The 22,647-nt window shown below is 50.4% G+C and overlaps 1 protein-coding gene across 1 annotated transcript in view; it reads left to right on the top strand.

Annotated features, from left to right (window-relative positions):
* ZBTB40 (zinc finger and BTB domain containing 40) overlaps positions 1-17,396 on the top strand; it is a 40,746-nt gene extending 23,350 nt beyond the window's left edge. The window contains exons 7-18 of the mRNA XM_067566275.1: positions 494-630; positions 1,115-1,313; positions 2,810-2,943; positions 5,906-6,074; positions 8,487-8,903; positions 9,985-10,191; positions 10,929-11,093; positions 11,691-11,905; positions 12,690-12,852; positions 13,496-13,582; positions 15,194-15,420; positions 16,421-17,396. Of these exons, the coding sequence (XP_067422376.1) occupies positions 494-630; positions 1,115-1,313; positions 2,810-2,943; positions 5,906-6,074; positions 8,487-8,903; positions 9,985-10,191; positions 10,929-11,093; positions 11,691-11,905; positions 12,690-12,852; positions 13,496-13,582; positions 15,194-15,420; positions 16,421-16,606 (2,306 nt within the window). The 3' untranslated portion in view covers positions 16,607-17,396. The remainder of the gene's footprint in view (positions 1-493; positions 631-1,114; positions 1,314-2,809; positions 2,944-5,905; positions 6,075-8,486; positions 8,904-9,984; positions 10,192-10,928; positions 11,094-11,690; positions 11,906-12,689; positions 12,853-13,495; positions 13,583-15,193; positions 15,421-16,420) is intronic.
* Positions 17,397-22,647: the final 5,251 nt, after the last annotated feature.

Raw genomic sequence — 22,647 nt, 5'->3', positions numbered from 1 at the left:
GTGTCTCCTTTTACATGGATAACTCATACAACTGAATGACTAATGGCGCTTGGCTAGAACTAACTAGAGTGAAGATGGACACTGCAAACTTCTGTTACACAGCCCAGCCAGTGCACCTCACAGCTGCTGCCATCCATTCCTACTCTTTACTGGGGCTCTGCCAGTGACTCTTCATCCTGACCCACAGTACCTCCTCTCTGGTATTCGCAGCACAACACTACCATGACACCTCTGACCTGACCTGCAACCCCCAAGGCTCTTGTGAGGAGAATCTGTGCTTTCTTCCATTTGCAGTTTACAGACGATTGGTGACTAGAACCGAAACCTATTTTTCCCTTGCCATCCTATCCTTGGATTCGGACCCCAGACTCCCAAGAGAGAGGCTACTGCAGTAACCTAATGTGCCAGTGCGGCCCCTTATCTGCTTTACCCTCTTAGCTCTGAGCCGCACAAAGGCACAACATATTGAACTCTTGTTCTCATTTGCATTCAGCCAGATGGACCCCAGTGGATTATGGGACCCAACTACTGAGACGATACCAAGAAAACTTGGCAGAGCTCTTCATGGACACCCAGATGCTGCTGCGAGGAATCTCAGCTGCACAAAACTTAGCTCCTGGAGAAAAAGAGGTGAGAGGATTGTCTGTCTTCATATATGACTATAGCATGGAGTCCTAAACTTTGTATGTGAAAGGCTAGAGGGAACTTGATTATTTCATTCATCATTTCAACAGGGTGCAGGTTTTTTTACTGCAGAAGTTGGATCAATGTCTCTTTAGCTTCCAAGAGGTGCAGCAAAACATGGAATCATGAAGCTAAAAGTTGCCAAATGGCAACTATTGGCTCCACGAGTGAGGGAATGGCTTCGGTTTCTCTTTGCACTGGCATGGCTAATGGCACACTGGTGCTCCTGTAAGCACAGTTTGGCTGCACATTAGCTGCTGCAGGCCTTAAGCATTTTGTTCACTTGACTCACGTGCCTGGTATAGGTCTCAGCAGGGCAGTAGAAAAATGAGAGTCTAGATCTCCAGCAGGCGGATGGGTAGCTGGCTAGCCTGTGGATAGGCAAGTGCGTAGACGTTCTTCTTAGCGTCTTGGTACGGGTCTCTTAAAGGTAATGGAACAGATTGTGAAGAGGGAGACTGGCTCCAGTGGTTTCAGCTCACTCGTATCTGCAGCACTCCAAGAACAGACTCTGTCGGTGACTGCTGTGTGGCAGCTGCTGCTGGCGGCCCGGGAAGCAGAGCTTCCACTGAACCTGCTCATTGAGGAAATCCGGAAAGAACCCGATGCAGACTTCTTCTTCCAAACAGGTAGTGATATTGTACTCTGGAGAGAGCTGCTTCCCTCTTAGATCCCACGAGATCCTCCCTGAGGTGTCTTCCTCACTGTTCCCACCAGATCCTTCTCCTTCTTCTTACCCTCACAGGCAACAGAAATATACATTATCTACAAATCCTACAGGATCTTCCCTCCCCCAGTCAACAACAAATCCTTACATCTCTCTGTGTCCTTCCCTCCTAGGCTTTAAGAGGTGCTTTCCTCTCAGATCCCACCAGATCCTCTCACTTCCTGCATTCTCCCCCAGCTGCAATTGTAGAGATGTACATCGACCCCCGTCCCCAATACTGTGGAATGGTGACTAAACAGTTCAGTGATCGGATAAGCATCTAGAAGTTTGGCCGCTAATCTGAATCCCTTGGGTCACTCCCCACTGGAGTGGAAATATGGCAAAGCCATCTTTCTTGTTGATTCCAGCACATCCTGTTTATAGTTGAGGCTGGAAACACCAGAAGAATGGCTTTCCCTGTGCTGTTTTGCATTGCTAATTTTGTGCAGTGTATTGTTCCCAGAAATGAGAAATAAGGAGACACAGCGAGGTTGGAGAACTGCTATTTATTGAACTCTTTCTAACAGTGCAGCATTTGGCTGTAGAAATGAGCAAAGTTTTTGAGGCCTGTAGAGGGTATCTGTCTTTCTGTGACCAGTTCCCCCTCCCTGATGTCCTGTCAGGTAACAGGAATGCAGGCCTTTTACCTCCCTGCACGTGGTTAGCACTTGCACTACGAAACTGATTTGAAAGAATTCAAGAGGTACCATGAAACTGAAACCCCATCAGTTTGAAAACACAAGCTAACAGTAGATCCAGGTTCACAACTGGCATAGCTCCACAGCCTGTCCCCACCTTTCTCCTCCCCCCCGAATTTACTCCTGTCCCAGAGTTTCCCTGCCAACTGTAACCACATTTTCCTACTTTAAAATGCTTTCCTTTCCCCAATTGCTGTACAATAATCTCACACAAACAAGTAGAGCTCAGATGGCTGACTCTCAATGCAGGGAAAAAGTGAAACTGACTATACACAAACTGCTGTGTAATATACCAAATAAACACACTGGAAAAACTAGAGAAAATACATTTATCCTCTAATCTCTTACACTGCTGTGAGCTTAGGCACTGCTGGTTATGAAAGTAGGTAAGATGCACTCAGGGAGAAGATTGATGATGATTTAAATTGGCAGTGTTCCTTTAAAGAAATTTATTCAAAAGAATTAGGTGACCTGTTCTTCTTATCCCGCCTTCCAAGGTGGACAGGCATTGAAAACTGTCACTCCTGCTTTATCTCCAGTTGGATTTTTTTTGTTAGATGATGTTTTCACAGCCATAACTAATGCCCCCAAAGTCTCCACCCTAGTCCTTCACCCTCCCCCAGCTCCCAAAGGGAAGCATTCCCACTGAGGGAGGGCCCGTCTCTGAAATGCTGAATAGAGCTAAGATCCCTATTCATTCTTAATACCGTCTTTTTTTCAGTGGCCACCAGTGAAAGTACAGCCATCGCGATAATACTGAGACACAGCAAGCTGATCTCAGAGGCCATCAAGCAGAGAGCTGGACTGGATGGCTTGGCTCCAGGAGAAGTGGGCCTCACAGAGGCGGTGAAAGAGGTACTAAAGGGGTAGCAGGGTGGCCCACAGCTGTCTTCTGCTTTAATGTGATGTGCAGCCTATGACGTTGACAGCTCCTAGCATGAAATGTTTCATCTTGATCCAAGTTGAAACCACTTAGATCGGAATAGAGTATGGCATCCTGATAGCTGTGTTCTCCGAACTACCCTTCTCTTAGAATGAGAGGTTGCCAAACATTTTATGCAAGTAATGCATGAAGCTCTGGCTCCTGGGAAGTTACCAATAGGGCCCTCATTTGAGCAAAATGGGGGTGCCCGGACATACAGCACCAGCTCAGCTTTGCAAAGTGGCATAAATGCCTTATAGAAAGCTGGCAACTAGCATGGTGCGGGGTGTCCTGTCGGTCAGCAGCCTTCAGACTGCCTTTGAAGCATGCATAGGGGACATGCTGAGAATGCATGTTAGATATAGCAGTTGCTATGACTTGGGGGATTTTAGCTGTCCTGTAATGTCAGTGAGCCCACTTTGGCATTCACCACTAGGAAAGGAGAATAGGCCACATCAACTCTGTAGAACTAAAGAGGCAGAAGCATCTGCTGGGCTCCTCAGTGGCTGGCTGGTGAAGTTTATTCATAGAGTAGCCTGCAGCTGATCAACTCTACTCTTGCTAATTGACGTTGCAGCCTCTCTGGGGATTTGGTATTATTTAGACAGATGGTTGTCAAAACGGAAAGTTATCTCAAGCCTTGGCCTGAAGCAGACGCCCTAGTAACATCCTCACCTCTTTCCACGCTGCTGCTTATCCATATGCAGTCCGTGTTTCTATGGCCAAGTACGTACGGTAGGTACGGTACGGTACCATGGGGTCAGGGTTGAAGGAGAAGGAAGCACCCAAAGGTCATTGGAATGATTTGACTTCAGTGTCCTATAAATTACAATGCGTCAGGGCTATCCCCCAGTGAAAGGCTGGAGTTACCAGTTAGATAACAATATCTGTCATTACCACCATGGAAAGTGAGCTATTGAGGATTGAAATGGTCCCTACTTCCTTGGAGCGGTGGTGCTAGTTTGGCTCAGTCCAGAAGCAGCAAGTCGAGCACTTGAACTGCTGCAACCTTTTCTTTCTTTTAAATCCCCAGAAGCCCGTTCAGCTGGTGCAGAGTTATAAACAAAGTAAAACACAATATCTGCCAAAGGAAAGTTTTCCATAGAGGAGTTTTTGGAACAAATTGATAAATTAAACAGTAATAAGTTACCAGGACCAGATGGTATTCTCCCAAAAGTTCTGAAGGAACTCAAATATGAAATTGCAAGACTACTAACGGTAGTACATAACCTGTCTCTGAAATTAGCCTCTGTTCCAGATGACTGGAGGATAGCTAATGTAACACCTGTTTTTTAAAAAAAGCTCCAAAGGTGATCCTGGCAATTACAGACCAGGGAGCCTTACTTCAGTACCAGGCAAACTGGTAGAAACTCTGGTAAAGAACAGAATTATTGGACACCTAGATAAAGACACTATCTTGGGGAAGAGGCAACACAGCTTTTATAAAAGGAAATCATGCCTCACCAATGTATTAGAATGCTCTGAAGGAGTCAACAAGCATATGGATAAGGCTGATACCACTGATATAGTGTACTTGGATTTTCAGAAAGCCTTTGACAAGGGTCCTCACCAAAGACTCTTAAACAAAGTAAGAGTCATGGGATAAGAGGAAAGGTCCTCTCATGGATCAGTAACTTGTTTAAAAAAAAAATAGGAAACTAAGGGTAGGAATAAATGGTCAATTTTCAAAATAAAGAGAGCTAAATAGTGGGGTCCCTCAAGGATCTGTACTGAGACACGTGCTGTTCAGCATATTCATAAATTATCTGGAAAAAGGGGGTGAAGAAAATTTTCAGACAATACTGAAGATCATGAAGTCCAAATCTGACTGTGAAGAGTTACAAAAGGATCTCATTTGACTGGGTGACAGAATGGCAGATGAAATTTAAGTTGGTAAGTGCAAAGTAATGCATATTTGAAAAAAAAAATCCAAACTCTACATACAAAATAATGGCATCTAAATTAGCTGGTACCACTCAAAGTGATCTTGGAGTCATCATGGGTAGTTCTCTGAAAACATTCACTCAATCTGCAGCAGCAGTCAAAAAAGCTAACAATGTTAAGAATCATTAGGAAAGGGATAGATAATAAGACAGAAAACATCATAATGCCACTATATAAATCCATGGTATGCTCATATCTTGAATACTGCGTGCAGTTCTTGTTGTCTCATCTCAAAAAAGATATATTAGAATTGGAAAAGATACAGAGAAGGACAAAAAATGATGAGGGGTATAGAGCAGCTTCCATATGAGGAAAGATTAAAAAGACGGGGGCTGTTCAGCTTTGAAAAGAGACAACTAAGGAGGGATATAATAGAGGTCTATAACATCATGAATGGTATGGAGAAAGTGTTTGTTTACCTCTTCACATACAACTTACGGTCACCCAATGAAATTAATAGGAAGCAGATTTAAAACAAACAAAAGAAGGTGTTTCTTCACACAGCTCTCAGTCAACCTGTGGAACTTGTTGTCTGGGGATGTTGTGAAGGCTAAAAGTATAACTGCATTCAAAAAAAAATTGGAGCAGTTCATCGAGGATAGGTCCATTGATGGCTGGTAGCCAAAATCGTCAGGGATGCAACCCCATGCACCGAGCACCCCTAAACCTCAAGTTGCCCAAAGCTGGGATTGGATGGATCACGCAAAATAGCCCTGTTTTGTTCATTCCCAGTGAAGCATCTGATGCTGGCCACAGTCAGAAATGGGTTACTGGGCTAGTTGGATCATTGGTCTGACCCACTTTGGCCATTCTTGTGATCTGAGCTCTGTGGCAAAAGGCATGTTCTTCTGCTTCTCAGAATGGACTCTAAATGGACTGCTAAAGCAAGTACAGGAATAAAAAAACCATTCTTGTCTGCCATGTAACTTCTTCTCTCTTGTCTTTCTTTAGCTACTGAATATTTCCTCTCAGAAGGAGAGTTCAGAGGCCTCCTTGAAAGCAGCTCTGAGCACAGCACAGGAGAAATCTGTTCCTGCCATCAAGATCTGTCAGCTGTTATGCACTGTTCATGAATCTTTCCCAGGCCTACAGCCAGTGATGCAGGAGCTGGGGCATGTGGGTAAGAAACCTGCAGGTGCCACTCCAATTCACTTACACCAGTCTCTGTTAATTGGAGCTGTGTGGTTTTAGTGTGGGACCACAGGATGGAATTGCTGTGTGCCCAGACCCATGTGTTGCACTGTTAGAATGGGACATTCACCAAAGGTGTGCTTGGGATCCTAGTGTTTGGATTCACGCATGTACCCTAGTACTGGGAAATGTGGTGTAGGGTCATTTCTGCATTCGTAGGGAGATGGATTGGTTGGCCTAATAGGTGTTGACCATCTCTAACTTCAGTGATTTACCCAGTACCTGTGTATGTGATTTCATGGGCTAGGCTTTTGTTCAGGAAACACTCGGGCAGTTTGTGAGCTGCTTTGCATGCGCACTGGTTTATTTTCAGAACTCTTGTTCTTGGCATGTGGCATTACCGCAGCTCTGGTTGTTCACATGATGTTGGATCTACGTGAATCTTTGCTTTCGTACTGTAACTATATTAGCCATACAAGGGTATGGTCATCTCGTAGGCTGCCTAGGATAACGGTATTGTCCGGCACAAGTCTGTAGAGAAGACACGACAATCCTGTAGCACAAGGACACTGCAATGTAGTGGCTGTTTGAACATTCAGGCTGTTTTTCCCACTGTCCTTAATTTGCCCCTGTTGTATGTATGCTTCCCCTCTAATTCCGCTGATCCCAAGGTGCACAAGCAGGATTCAGCCAGAATCATCATGGTAGCACCAGCACGGCTGCGGCTGTTCTGATTCTCAGACCCATCCAACCTCCAAAACAAATGTGATATCTCAAAGAAATGGACAGATTCTCCATCCAGATCCGCATTCCCTGCCACTCCTAGCATGGACGCTGGCTGGCGAACAGCAGTAGAGAGATACTGAGATACAAAATGTTCTCCTCCCCATAGAAAGGATTCTACGAGACTTAATCTGCCAGGTGTAAAAGACTCACTATCTGGGCACAGCAATCACCATCTCTACTTCAGATACCTGGCATCCTGCAGGGTCTGCTGTCATTGATGAGCTCCCTGAGGGTCCGTCTAGCAGCCATCTCAACTTTCCACACAACAGTTCAGGGGTATTCCACAGTTTCACACCCTACAGTGGCTAGGTGTTCCCAAAAGGCCTTATGACAATATAGCCTTCAGAGAGAGAAAACCTTCCCCTGCTAGGGATCTAAATATTATACTGGCAGGATTAATGGGCCCACCTTTTAAGCCACCAGCTACATGTTTTTTGTTTCATCTTTCCACCAGAGCAGCCTTTCTAGTAGCAATAACATCGACCAGAAAGTAATATGTAACAGCACAAATGGCAGGGCCTCCATGTATGTTTTTTCATCGTGATAGGCTGTTCTCGAGACCTCACCCAAAATTTATACCAAACATAGTATCTGACTTCCATCTAAACCAGGTTATACTCAATATGGAAGGGTCAGGAACTGACGCTCATCTTGATAGGGCTGTCCTGTAACCATTGTTGAGGTCTATGGATGTGGAGTTGTTCGGAATACCTCAAGAAACAGTCACTTCGCTTACAGTCACAGTGGTTCTTTGAGATGCGTTGTTCACATCTATTCCAGTGTTTGGGGCACGCGCACTCGAGTTCAGCTCCTGCTGGCCAACAGTGGCTATTGGGAGCTGGGCCTGCACACTAAGTGTCCTGGTGCTTCCAACTAAGGGCATAAAAGGCAAGGTGACCCCAACCGCCCCTCAGTTCCTTCGCCAAGACAGAATCCAGGTTTAATCCAACCCCATAGTAGCAGGAAGGAGGGCAGATTGTGGAATATATTTGGTCAACATGTCTTGAAGAACTACAGTTATTGTAATTTGAGTAACCATTTCTTCTTCTTTGAGTGCTTGTCCGTATACATTCTACTGCTGGTGTGTGACCAGGAGGTGGGTGCTAGGAGCCTTCCTTACACCCCTGTCCCATATACACCTCCTCTGCTTTCTCTGGATAGCTTATGTACTATAATAAGTATTGCAGCTCACTTGACAAGTTCAGTTCAGAGGGCATACCGAGCGGGGGCCCAGGCCCCCGGGCACCGGCCTTCGGGGGGGGAGGTGCTGGGCCGGGCCGGGCTCCCTTTTCCTCCCCCCCGAGCCAGCGCTGGGCTGCGGAGCTTGAGCAGCAGGTAAGTGCGGGACGTCGAGCCGGCCCTTCACGACAGGCAGGGAGCACAGGAGGCTGAAGGATTCTGATTCTCTGCTTCCTTGCACCTGACACTGTTGTTGCGACCTGCACAAAGTGGGTGTGAAGTGCTGCCATTGAGATGTGACAGTGTTCTGCACACATTAAGCCACCCTTTCACACCTGTGCAGGACAATGAAGGATAAGGAGCTCTTAGTAGGGTGAGGAAGGCCAGCACCTGGAGTTGTCAGTAAGCACTGAAATGGGAGTTATTGTCCACACAGGGCTCCTAACCGAGGGAAGTGGGGAGAATGCTGGAATCCGGAAGTGGAAGGTGAACAGTGAATCCCAGATTGAAGCTATGGACAAGGAGGAGGAGAAGACTGGGGGTGCAAGCGCTAAGGAGCTGAAGGAGCCCCAAGAGAAAACTCCCTCCAAAAAGAACTTTGTCTGCAAGGCCTGTGATAAGAGCTTCCATTTCTACTGCCGTCTGAAGGTGCACATGAAACGGTGTCGCGTGGCTAAGGGGACGCAAGTACAGTGTAAAGAGTGCAGTGAGATCAAGACCTCCAAGAAGGAGCTGGAAAGGCATCAGCTCGAGGCCCACGGAGGGCCTGGAGCTGCAGGGACAGCCAAAAAGAAGAAGAAGCGGCTCCCAGTGACATGTGACATCTGTGGAAGAGAATTTGCTCATGCCTCAGGTAGGGTTAGCAATAGTAGACCTGGAAGAGACTCCACAAGCAGCAGGGGCAGAGGTCCTTAGATAGCAGGATAACAGGCATATTAACGACACATTAGATCAGGGGTGGGGAACCTTTTCCCTGCCAAGGGCCATTTTGATATGCCTACCGTCATTTGCGGGCCATGCTGCCGAATCCCGCCGCCGCCGCCGAAAAGGGGCACTGCCCGCCGCCGCCGTGAAACCGCGCCGCCGCCGACTCCACCCCCACCGCCGAAATGCCGCCGCCGTTTCCGCCTTTTCGGCGGCGCGGTTTTACAGTGTCCGCGGGGTGCCGTGGGCCAGTAACCGCCTCCGAACTCCCCCCGCTGCCGAAAATGGGCAGACGGCGGCGGGGTTTCGACGGCAAGCTTTCAGCGGCGCGCACTTCCCGCCCGCCCGCGGGCCGGATCAAATTCTTTCGCGGGCCGAATCCGGCCCGCGGGCCGGAGGTTCCCCACCCCTGCATTAGATCAATAGCCTGAAATCAGCTAGCCCCTCCCTCATTTATGCATTGAGGAGTCTAGGGGTAGATTGAGAAGCCATGAACTGCACTGTGTAGAGGCGAATGCAATTCAATTCATTTCACCTGCCCTGCCGATTGCCAGTATCTTGCTGCTTAATTTTTCCATGATTGTTTTTCCACCATTGCATGAGGCCCATGAAGGAAAAGTGGGGCTGTTGGCAATTTAAAAGGCCTCCAGAAATAATTGCCCAGCAAGATGGCCTGTTCAGTTTCTCAGCTGATTTTAACAGCAGGTGGTAATGAAAGGGTCAAGGCTTCTCCGTGCCCTGGGTTCCTTTTCCTCCTGCCAAGCGTCCCTACTCGCAGCGTGGAGGATGGAGTAGCAGCGATCTATGGGCATAGGGAGTTCATTGCTATGTCATTCTTTCCTCTCAGCAAGTGGCATCTCGGAAAGCAGTTGGGAAAGCAGGCTGCTAAGAAAATAAGCTCCTTCTGGTGTGAAATTAAACAGTCACCTGGTGATCTAGGGTATGGGGTATTGCTTTTGGAAGGTCTTTGTGCCAGGCATAAACTGCTCCCTTTGGTCTCCTGCCCCCAGGGATGCAGTACCATAAGCTGACGGAGCACTTTGATGAGAAGCCCTTCTCCTGTGAAGAATGTGGCGCCAAATTTGCAGCCAACTCCACCCTGAAGAACCATCTGCGGCTGCACACGGGCGACCGCCCCTTCATGTGCAAGCACTGCCTCATGACCTTCACACAGGCCTCCGCCCTTGCCTATCACACCAAGAAGAAGCACTCGGAGGGTGAGCCCCTTCTGGAACTCTGTGTTCCTGCTGTGCCCCAGTGCCTGCGTGCCTGTGCGTGTGCTTGGAGGAGGAGCATGGTCTAGTGGTTAAAGCACAGGGCTGTATTACTGGTTCCCTGTCTGCAGAACGGAATTTACATACCTGAGAGGTCAGGGCTTAATCCATCTACTCCTGGCTACGTCCACTGCTCCTGTCTTGCTGATGGATTGTTCCTTCAGCCTCCCTTTTAATGGCTCCTCTGCTTTGTCCTTGGCTGGTGTCCATCTCCCTGACCTTTCTCTAACCGTATCTGCTGACATGGTTTCAGTACCAACACTAGAGGTTGATACCGATCAGTCCTCAGCTCCAGCGGCCTCTGGCGTCACCCCATCACTGCCCAACTGCCATCTCACTCTCTGACAGACCTGCCTGTGTTCTCTGTGTCCACTCTCCTTCCTGTCTGCTGGGCCCATAGCTCCAGCGTCTGTTGGCTCCTCTCCTCCCTTCAGCCCTATGTCCGTGTTGATGGTCAGAGAGCTCACCTTTTGCACATGAGGTTTTTTGGTCTGATGCCAGCGTCTTTGGGAAGGATTGCTTTGCGTTGTGAGTGAGGTGTTGGTCCCATGAGAGCTTGTGTGTTCTGTAACCTCCTGCCCCCTTTCCTTAGATGTGATCTTATGTTGTCCAGAAATCCTTTCCCCCTTGTCAGGGCCAGCTGGAGAATTTTCAGCCTCTGATCTTGGCTCTCGCTGCAGGGAAGATGTACGCCTGCCAGTACTGTGATGCGGTATTTGCCCAGTCCATTGAGCTGTCTCGTCACGTGAGGACTCACACCGGAGATAAGCCATATGTCTGCAGGGAGTGTGGGAAAGGATTCAGACAGGCCAATGGGCTCTCCATCCATCTGCGCACGTTCCACAGTGAGTACCTGAGCCCCGCTATGCCTCAAATAGAGCTCTTCCCAAGGGGCTGAACAGAGACGTTGGAGATCCTCAAACAAATGGCCATGAGAATGTGACTGGGAGGAGGAGATGAAGGTGCAATGCCACGTTCAAGTGCTTGATGTTCCAGACCACAGCAGTCCTGGTGTCAGGGGCTGCCCTGGTGTGCTGGAGCTTCATGGGTGCTATGAATGACTGCAGCCTGGCCTTTCGCTGGTGCCTCGTGGTGGGACTTTCCCTCCTGGGAAGGGAAAGGCTGTTGTTAAGAAGCTTTATGCTCTGGACCTAGGGGTGGGATCTTCTCAAGAAAACAACAGCACTGTCTAACAACACAAGCCAAGGGAAAGGTGGGGCTCCTAAGAACTGCTGGGAATCTTCATCACTGTAAGTGACGGGAAGAAGGGGGGGAATGGTACCTGCTTGCAAAGATCCCAAAACTCAAATGCTTGCTATTGCCTGGAAATAACTAGCATCTCTTCTCCCTTTGCTACCTCTTCTCATTTCTTTTCTTCTTGATCTGTCCGTCTTCCTCTCTCCTCCACACTCCTGATTTTCACCACCTCTTTGTGGGAGCAGATATTGAGGATCCATATGATTGCAAGAAATGTCGGATGAGTTTCCCCACCCTGCAGGAACATCGCAAGCACATTCACGAGGTCCACTCCAGGGAGTACCATCCCTGCACTGCCTGTGGCAAAGTCTTTAGCGCTCCATCCCTTCTGGAGCGCCACATGGTGACCCACGTTGGAGGGAAGCCGTTCAGCTGTGAGATTTGTGACAAAGCCTATCAGGTGGGCTGGGCTCAGTGCATGTATTACGTCAGCCCCCCCCAAAGTACCCTAATGCACGTGTTATCCCACCCCTCCAGCATACCCCCTTGCATGGTGCTTTTCAGAGAGACTTCTCACTGGCAGTGCGCAATTAGACACCACACATGGCAATTCCCCCACTGCAAAAGGAACAAGGCTCCTTGTTGCTCAGAGCAGGGGTCGTCCTGTGACCAATAGGAAAAAGACAGGTGTACAAACCAGGACAATAGAAATCTGCAGGCTCTGAAAATGTGCCAGTTGCAAAGACTTAGATAAATTCCTGCCCTGGACTCTCCAGAATCTGAGCTTTGACTTCAATATAAAGTTTCTAGCCTGGGTTGCTAAGAGCCGTTACGTTGGAATTCCCCGTTTTGCATGTGCCATCCACATGAGGCTGCATGGTGTGAAAATTCAGCCCCAAATGGGGCCCGTAGTGAGGGAAACGGAAGAGAACTAATAGAGCTGGGCTTTTCAGAGGCTGTGGGATGAATTCTGTAAGTAGAGCTCACATGCTTTCTAAGCCCCACTCCGGATGCTGTACTGCTGATGTAAATGAGTTACAGCAACACACGCGATGTATTGGCTGTGCTGAGTGGCACAGGGATGGGTTTGGATCAGGACAGATGAGCAGTAAGGTCTGCTGTGTCTCAGCCCACTGGGTGCAGCCCTGTATCCATGTGGCCTTATGATCACAGCCTGTTGCTGTTGTGTTACCCTGTTGAACAGCTTTGCTGTTGTAACCATGATTTGACTGATTTCTTTACAGCAGCTGTCAGGGTTATGGTATCACAACCGGACCCATCATCCTGATGTCTTTGCAGCTCAGAATCACCGCTCCTCCAAGTTCTGCTCACTGCAGTGCAGCTCCTGTGACAAAACCTTCGCCAGCACCACTGCCCACAAGAAGCATGTCAAGGCGGAACATGCGGGTAAGAATCCAGCACTGTGCGCTCTGGGAAGCCAGTGCTTTGGAGATCTAAGTGAGCTGCAGGAATAACCCTAACTTGGCAGGATTGTGCACAGCACAGTCTCCTGAGACCGCACTAAATTCACTGTGTCTCATCCAGTGGGTCCTCTCTCTAGGTATGTCTACACTGCAATTAAACGCCTGCGGCTGGGCTGTGTCAGCTGATTCGGGCTTGCAGAGCTCAGGTTACAGCGCTGTTTAATTGCAGTGTAGACATTCAGGCTTGGGCTGGAGCCAGGGCCCTAGGACCCTGCGAAGAGGGAGGATCCCAGAGCCTGGGCTCCAGTCCAAGCCTGAACATCTACACTGCAGTTAAACAGTTCGATAGCCCGAGTCCTGCGAACCCAAGTCAGCTGATGTGAGCAAGCCGCGGGTGTTCAGTTGCAGTGTAGACATACCCTCCGTGTCAGAGCTAGTTCCGTAGCAACCTCCCTTTGCTAAGCCGTCTCTCCCAGGAGGCTTCCTGCTACTGTCGTGAGATGGGCTTTTGCTGAGCTATTGACACGACTCCCTTGCGTGTCTGTGTTGGGAGCACTGGCCTAGAATGACTGTCGAATCTGGAAGGAACTTAGAGTCCACACCTCTCCCCATGCTCTTGTTTGCAGATGTGAAGTTCCACGAGTGTGAGAAGTGCAAGGAGCTCTTCCCCACGCTGGCTCTGCTGCAGGTCCATGTCAAGTGCAGGCACTCAGGTCTTTATTATTATTTGTATTCCCATAGCCCCTAGGAAACCCCTGTCATGGACCAGGCCTCCATTGTGCTAGGTACTGTACAAACACAGAACAAATAGCCCTTGCCCCCGAGAGCTTACAATCTAAGTAGAAGATAACAGAACCGAAGAGGGAGTACAAGGAAACAATCAGAGACCACTAGTCAGCACCAGTGGTCTCGGCACACCAGCAGCCTAACTGTTGTCAAGTGTTCTGTAGGCATCATGGCAAAGGAGAGTTTTAAGGGGGGTGTGAAGAAGGCTAATGAAGTGGCTTAGTTGGTGTTTATGGGGAGCTCCTCCCAGACGTGGGGCAATGTAGAAGAAAACACACAGGTACTGGTTTGAAAATTTAACAGGTGGGCGATGGAGGCAGGAATCATGAGCCAAACAGGTAGGAGTCAACATCTCAGTAGTGAATGAGAGAGGCTAGGTAGAGTGGGGATAGGCTGTGAAGGACCTTGAAAGTGAAGACAAATAGCTTATGTTTGATATGGTGGAGAAGAGGGAGCCAGAGATCTAAAAGATCTGCTCTAGTTCAGACTAATTAATACAGGTTACACAGCCTGTGTTGTACAGGTAGGATTAGCTGATCACAATGGTCCCTTCTGGCCCTATAGTCTATGAATGTTGGAATCGGAGCAGAAGGCCGGTGGGGAGGAGCTGGTGGGTGGTAGATGACAGCAGCGTGGCAGGGGAGAGGAGAGAAGGGTCGGATGCAGTGCTGCTCAGAAGAGACGATGCGGGAGGAGGGTGGGTTGGAAATGGCAGGAGTGGGAGAGGAGGAGCCCAACAGCCCCACCAGGGTCTGATGCAGGGCAGGGAGTGCAAGAAAAGCAGAGGCTGCTGTGAGACAGGGCAGCTGCAGAGGCAGTGTCAGGGGAAGGGATCCAAGTCTCTGTGAGAGCCAGGAGCTGGAGGGAGCGCGGTATGAAGAGGTCGGGGACAGCTGAGATTTCTGTGGAGGTGAAGCAGGTATTCCAGAGACCGCAAGAGAAGGGGAGCAGCACGGGGGAAGGAGGGAGATGGGTGTGAGGTTGTGGTGGCCCGAGAGGGGTGGAGGTGATGCCAGCGATGGGCCTGGCAGGTAGAGGTTGGGGGAATGGAGGGAGGGCCAAGTTTGGGGCGAATCTCTCCAGAGGTGAGAATCCGAGTATGGATGTGGGGTCTGGATTTGAAGCGGTGGGAGGAGATGGGAAGAGAAGCAGGTAGAGCGAGTGGGAGCTGTAGAGGGGGGAGGGTAACCGGAAAAGGCGAGTTAGCCAGTGCGGGGAAGAGGGGGAAGGCGGCTGTGATGCAGAAGGCGGGTGGGGAGAGCTCTGGGTGAGAGGCAGATGGGCAAGATAAAAACAAACCAACCCCCCAATAACCCACACCAGAGTGCAGTCACAGGGACCGGGCAGGATCCCGCATCACTCCTGGTGCCCCCTGCACTCACCTCTGTGCGGCTCATCGCCGATCACCACCTGCCATCACCACTCCCCATTGTCTCCTGCATCACACTGCTTCCTCCCATCCCTGCCTCAGCCCTGGCTCTCTGCTCTCCCGTGAGTTCCCCATTCGTAGTGACACTTTCTCCATGTCTCTTGCACAGGGACCCAGCCATTTCGCTGCTTGTACTGTGCGGCCTCCTTCCGCTTCCCAGGGGCCCTGCAGCACCATGTCACCACAGAGCACTTTAAGCAGCTAGAGAACACCTTCACCTGCGGGCTGTGTGGGGAGCTTTTCACCACTCGAGAGCAGCTGCAGGGTCACTACAGCGCTGAGCACCCGAAGGTGACGGTCACGGAATGCCAGGCCACCACTGCCCAGCTCGTGCAGGTAACGGACTCCTCCGATCACTGGCAGTAACCTGGGGTGCTGGGCGAACCTCATGTACGGGAGACTGGAATAAGCCTCCAACGCCGGAATGGCTCTGTTGGGGGGTCCATCCTTCTCCTTCCTCCCCTACATTCTCCCAGCCCCATTATTCTCTGCACTGGTTGGCATCCCCAGCTCCCCTCCTTCCACCCCAGCTCCTCAGCTCCCCCTCCAAAAATCTTCTGTTTTGACGAATCCAGTAAGTCCCGTGTCTGATAGGCTGCATGGGGCTCCCTTGGGCTTTGGCGTGCAAAGCACAGGGGTGTGACTGGTTTGGAGGGGAGGAAGGAGGGCACCATATCTATATGTTAATACCTTAGCACCAGTTGGGGTTTGGGTAGCGGAAAGTGCTGAGGCTCTGTTCAAACTGAACTGGTTCCCCATCACAAACAGCCCTTTACCTCCACGCTGTCTGTTCCGCAGACCCTGATTCCCAGTCTCACACCTGCTCTCAGGGAACTGAGGGGGAAGTGTTGGTGGGATGTGCGGAGAGACCGGTTACTCAAAGAAAGAGTCTATTGGAATCCAGATGCCATTCCTCACTAGATTATAACTCTTTTGTAGAAGGCCAGATTTTAGGCCTGGACCTCCATACTGTCCCTTTAAGATTGATGCTCTCAGTAGAGAATAGCTTTTTGGATGTTGGAGCCCAGTGTGTGAGGTTCCCTGGGATGGTGTTCCACTAGTGTGTAATCATAGAATCTTTATGATCCAAGACTGCGTATGGTGCTAAATTATAGCAATTTTGTGGAGAGAAATATTTAAATTGCTTGCCTGACTTCTCTTTTGCATCACTGGTGCGTGCATCTTGGAGTTTCCCATTAGGCTCATGCCTATTGTAATTGCACTCCTCTGGTGTGAAAGTAAATGTTATCATTAGACTCGGGACGAGAACAATGCAGACGTTGGAGCAATTTAGAGGAAAGCTTGCTGTAAGTGTCTCCTTGACTCTCCCATTCAGGTGATTCAGACATCAGAGCAAGGAGCAGCAGCAGAGCACATGATCACCTTGGATGAAGCCCAGCTCGCTGGCTCTCAAGTGTTTGTGGCATTGCCAGATCCCCAAGCTGGCTCGGAGCTGGTGGCGGTGACTATGGAGGACTTGTTTGATGACAAAGTAACTCTGATTTGTGAAGACGCTAAGTGAGGCGTGGCTGCGAGCACCTGGAAGGGAAGCCATCCGGCTGGCCCATCGGCCGTACGTACCGAGACGTACTGCTCTGGCAGTGAGATTCTGGTTTTCTCCATCAAAAAACTGGGATGTGTGACACTGGCAAAAGAAGTGACACACTGCAGCACAGCATGCCTGAGAACGTGAGAGATTGGCAGCGCTAGCTGTGCTCGGAAGTCATGGATCCAAGATGGCTTCCTCCTTAGCGGTGGGCAGCAGCTGCTGGTTCTGAGGGAGCGCGCCACATGTCCCTTCCAGCCCCAGGAGAACAGTTTGAGTAGTAGGAAAGGAGAGAACTGGAGCACAGCTAAGCAAAGGCTCTGCCCAAACATGGGGGGCAGAAGAGGGAGATGCAGAGACTTTGTCAGTCATAGAAAGAGTTGGGAGCCATGTGGGGCAGCGGGGTGAGGAACAGACCAAAGTCCAACAGTCAGGAACCAGCCTGAGGGCAGCTCTCCGCTGTGCCGGGGTGCTGGTGACAGATGCTTGAGGAGGAATCGGAGAGTCTAACGGGTATACACAGATACAGGATATTTGCGAGAACGTAGATCTGTGTGGATAAGGCAGCTTCCAACACACTGCTTCATTTCTTCTCTTGTTCCCCCTCACACGCTACGCTGCCCTTGAGGCCCTCGAGGACAGCAGTAGTTAAGTGTTTTTTGTCAAGATCCAGATTTCTTGGTCAAGGTGTAGTCAAGGTCCAGACTCCAGAGAAACATTTTTTGCACCACAGTGACAAGAATGATAAATAAAATAAAAAGATTTTATGGTATGTTCAGAATCATCTGGCGATTGGGATTTGGCCTGCAGTCTGCCTATTGATTACCCCTGCTCTAGGCTGTGTCTACACTGAGTTTTAAAACCCATGGCAGCGAGTCCCAGAGCCTGGCTCACAGGGTTCACACTACAGCTCTGAAACCAGCCGTGTAGACGATTGGGCTCAGCTCTGAAGCCCAGACATACCTCTAGACAGTCTGGTCACAGCGGGGCCATCCTTTTGGATCTGTGCTCAAGCTGAGGCTTCAGCCACTTAGGGCCATGCCCCGTCTTAACCTGACAAAGGGAAATCCAAAGTTTAGTTATGGGAACGAAAATCGGGTGTCTGGGGCTGGCAGCTACAGGGTGTCAGGATCAAGCAGGTCGGACAAACCATTGTCCACAGGTACAGATTTTGGGTTCTCTCTCTCCCAGCAGACGTAGAGTATCTGATTAGCTACCTGCTGTTCAGAAAGTGGCTGCTATGCAGGTAGGAATGGCCCAGCTTCACTCTCTCCTGTACCCAAGACAGTCACGCACCACACTTGCTAACGGGGGGAGTGTACTGGGAGCCCTGTCGGACTTCAGCAAGTGGACCTTGCCTTTCTCATGCAGAGCCCTCCTGGGGAAGCTAGCTGTCCATCCATCCGATGTCTTGCATCTCCCCAGCACAGCTCTGGCTTCACATAAACAACCCGGAGCCTCTTAACCTGTAAAAATGGTATACAGGGAGCTCTAGCCTAAAGTTAATAAAAACCAACCCCAAAACACTAGCCTCTGCCAGCCCCCAGTGTCCATCGCTGACTCCATTCAACTGTCTCCAGCAAAGGGTAGCAACACCTCATCCTAGCCAGATCACTGCCGAGCTGTCAGCACCGTGCAGCTACAGCAGTTCATGCCCTACACTAAGTAGCACGGTCAGACCCACGGCTGGACAGCTACCACTTGTGTCTTCTTTGTGAGGTGACAAAAGCCGCAAGATCTCCCTGCCTCCTCTGGCTCAGCTGAGGCTGCAGTGTTTGAAGAGTGAGGCAGCTAATCGGAGTGCTGTGGCCCATTGTTTCTCAGGCGTTTAATACTGTTACCAATGAATTGGCGCTAATGCAAACATTTCTCTCGGAGCACATAATGGCTGCCACGATTGCACGCAGCCGTTCCCCTGCGGCATACAATACAGTGCTTTGTACAGCGCTTTCAGACACCTTGCACAAAGCTCGCTGTCTGTGCCAGCGCAGTGCACAGCCCTCATTGCTGTGCTATGGCCTCTTTAAGAGTACGTTTCACAAAGCTCTTTTATCTGCAGTTCCCTACAATATAATCTGATAATTAATGGTTTGCTGAATCCATTATGAAGTGCAATTAGATGGATGCAGGGTTCCTGCAGCTCAGAGGGAACTGGCAGCATTTATCTTCCTTTCCCTCATGCCAAAAGGTTGAACTCTGCCACTGCAATATTTACGTATTGAGCAATGATCCCCACTGTGCCTCATGGACCGAGCCCCTGCGGTGAGCTGTGCCCGTTTAATCATGCTACCCAGAGCCACACACGAGCAGAAGATGAACAGATCCTGGCTTTCCAGCAGCATCTTGTGCTGGTTGCTGACAGCCACTAACCTGAGCCTGTTGTGGTGAAATTGTCCAAACTTTCCTTGCCCGTCACCTTGCCTGATGCCCGTTACAACTTGGCAGTTGTCAGCAAATGGCCAAGGGGCCATGTTTCTTGCTGGGATCAAAGGCCAGCCAGTGGAGCAGATATTCTGCAGCATGAGTATGTGGTGACAACAAGTAGATGATCCCGCTGAAACGTTGTACAGCGGCGTGATGTGCTCCCACCTCTGACTCTCTCTCCTCTATGCACATGCTCATGCTGTCTGTCCCTGGGGGGTTTAAGTCAGAAGCAAAGGGAAGACACTTGAAGTGAAATTAACTCTGAATCCAAGAATGTCCAGGAGATGGTGCTAAAGGTTTTGGGAAGTCATTGCAATGGACAGGCTTCTCTGCTACCTTTTGCTGAAGCTCTTCTTGATTATTTCTCATCCTTCTCTTGCTACTGGGTTCTTGGGAATTTGACCCAGCACCCCAAGAGTTAAAGCACTACTCTGTTAACAGCAGAAAACCGGCTTAATGAGCTTGGGGCCCACTGGCTTGTGGTGACCTAATAAGTAGTTTGGGGGTGGAAGCCCTGAGGTGTTTTGGGTGGGTCCTGCCCAGCGCTCACCCCCCAGCGACAGCTCCCATGCTCTGAGGCTGGCTGGGCTCAGGCTCTTGGCTCTGGGTGCTGCAGTCCTGAGGGTTGCAGCGCTGCTCCGGTGTGGCCCCCCCGCCCTGGCTGAACCAGATTTATGAGAGTGGAGTTGTGACGTGGCTCATGGGCTGTAGGGCCACTCACTCAGATTTGGCCCACCCGGACTCCCATCATCATTATGGCTCGGCCAAACCAGAGTGGGGCTGGCACCTCAGAGGTTGCAGTGCCTGGAGCAGGGAGGCGAGCTGAGCCAGCCCCATGGAACAGCAGCTGCCCCACGACCCCTTGAAACGTTCGGGCGACCCAGTTTTGGATCCCAACCCACAGATTGAGAAACCTTGCTCGAGAGATCTCTCATCCAAGGCCCATTTTAGGGGATTTGATTTGGGAATATACCCCATGCTGGCAGCAAACTCACAGCCTCTTGTACACACTGGAATTTAGCAGCGGAATGGCAGGAAAGATGGCATAAGAGAGAATGCAGCTGGAGCCTCATTGCTAGTATCTGTTTTGTTCCCCTCATATTATTGCCTGGTTTTTTTTTTCCTTTACTCCTGGTCCTCTGGCTGTAAGAGGCTCTACAGCTCCTGCATATCTAATGCCAGACAGTGCAGAAAGATGACCCAGCCTTTGACAAGGAAGCAGGTATTGCTGAGTGATCATTCTGAACGTCTTGTAGCAACTCCAGGCAGAAGCAGCAGAGAGGGGTCCCCTGGCAGTGTAACTGATGTCAGGCACCCTTCCCCCAGACTACTGCGGGGCCGCACCTACTGCAGGCTGGGGCCTTGCTGCTTCCACTGGCAACTTCAGAATCACCTGCCAAACAGCGCGGCATGACAAATTGCTTTCTTTACCTTGTGTGTCAGCTGCTTGTCTCTTCCCCCCATTACACCTGCGCTGGGGGTATGAAAGGTTTAGCCAGAGGCTCTGGGCAGAGATGCAGCACTTCCTCCGTGACCCACAGGGTGCTGGGAGCTCACCTCACGGCAGCGATCGAACCCAATTTCCTTTCCCCTGTAACAAGCCTGTGCGCACTGGTTCTGTGCTCCCCAGCTGCCCGCAGGTGCCGGCTGACAGATTGATTAGACGCACCAGGACAATCTAATACCAAAGAGCAATTGCTTCCTTGCAGGGGAGGTGTATGCAGCTCTGTAATGAGGGGATAACCAGTGTCAGTAAAAGCAGCCTGGCTCATTTGCACGCTAGAGAGAACAAAGGCTCCACCAGCAGCAAAGCCCTTTCCCCAGAGACCAGCTCACCAGCGAGTCACAAAGAGGTCAGCCCCTGTGTTCTCAAGGGAACAAGCACCCTGTCTGGCTGCTGTAGGACAGATCCCACACGGGAATGGCTGCCCTTGGACTGGGGGAAAGGGGGAGAGTGGTGGGTTCAGGGGTGTTCCTAGATTCCGGGGGGGGCTGATGTGGGGTGTTTATGGGCTTGTCTCTCGTGAGGGGAGATGGGCAGGGGGAGCAGGCTGGCAGCGGAGTGGGCTTGTCACACAGAGGGAAACCGCAGCTTTATAGCATGACTGCACCCCATGGGTGCCTCCCACATGGGTCATTCATCACCACAGGTGGAGATCCAAAGCCCTCCCCCTCTCCATCTGCCTGCAGCTGGGACCTCCACCCACCGCAAGCCTGTCAGCTCTCCAGGCCCACCTCACCCAGCTCAGGGCAGACACCTTTTGCTCCCTGGTGCCTACCTCAGGTAGGTAGAAACTGCTTTCTCTGAAGGCAGCGTATTCTGTGCAGGTGCCATTAGCCTGCAGAGGGGGAGGATTGCACACCCAGAGTTTGTTCCAGGTAAGAATAAATGAAGAGTGTTGCGTTAATGAACAGATAACTTTACATCTTGCTGCATCTCTCCCTGGAATCAGAGGAGTTCTACCTGCAGGTTTATCTGTCTCGTACTCAGAGATTCATAGCCTTTGAGGCCACAAGGAACCGTTAGACCATCTACTGGGACCTCCTGTGCAACATAGGCCAAGGCGTTTCACCCTGTCACCAGCACATTGTGGCCAGGAACTTGTCTGACTAAAGCATCTTCCAGAAAAGCAGCCAGTGGGTCCTGAAGACCCCAAGAGATGGAGAATCCACCACTTCCCCTGGCAGCTCGTTTCAGTGTGAAAAGTATGTGCCTAATTCCTCATTTGACTGTGTCTGGCTTTAACCTCCAGCCATTGGCTCCTTGTTCCATCTTTCTACAGCAGCTTATTTGTTGTAAAGAGTGAAACAAGCCTGGGAAGCCCAGCCCGACTACAGGGGCTCTGTGGACTGAAGACTGTACTCCACTGGTGTAGGACCAGGCTGAAATTATTGAGTGGCTCTTGGTAAGAGGGAGGGCAGCCTCCTGGGCTCAGAGGCAAGCAGCATCTGCCTCTAAAATTAGAGGCAGCCACCTTGTCATCGTCATGTCACACCTGGCCTTGGCATTACCACTTGGGTCTGTTGACATGAAGTGGCTGGTAATGCAATTCCACCTGCTTTGGCTCAGGGCCCGGGACACCCTGCCGTTACTGCTGCTGGATCAGCTGGGAGGAGAGGGGCACCTGACGAAGACTGTTCTGGTAATCAGAGTCCCCCCTTCTCCCAGGGGGTCTGTGCTGGGAGGGTGTTCGGTTGGAGCGTCTCTTCCCTTCTCCTCTGATCTTCCCAGCTCTTACTTTGCTCCGGACGTCTCTGACGGGAAAGGCAGGTGGCAGATTAGTGCTCAGGTATTGGCTGCTCTGCCTCCCTGCCTCTGATCCGGTGAGTGGTCCCTGTTGCTGGGCAGAGGGATAGGAGAGGCTTGCACCAAACAGAATTACCAGGGAGTGACTTATTTATTCGCCCCTGGTTTTAAACTCTGATAAATCTCTGTGGACGTGCTGTGTGTATTGCTTCCAGTTTCCCCTAAACCTGGGATGAAGCACAAGACGTTTCAGCACAAAGAATTCTCTCTCAAGTCGTTAATGACTGAAAAAGGGTTTAGAAGAGAATGACCTTCAGCGTGAGCTCTAATCTCACTCCATGAGGCT

Source organism: Emydura macquarii, unplaced genomic scaffold (genome assembly GCF_026122565.2).
Source record: "Emydura macquarii macquarii isolate MOO-44397 ecotype Brisbane River unplaced genomic scaffold, CSIRO-AGI_Emac_v2 contig_2768, whole genome shotgun sequence".
Classification (NCBI taxonomy): Eukaryota; Metazoa; Chordata; order Testudines; family Chelidae; genus Emydura; species Emydura macquarii.
This window is presented reverse-complemented; position numbering and strand designations above follow the sequence as displayed.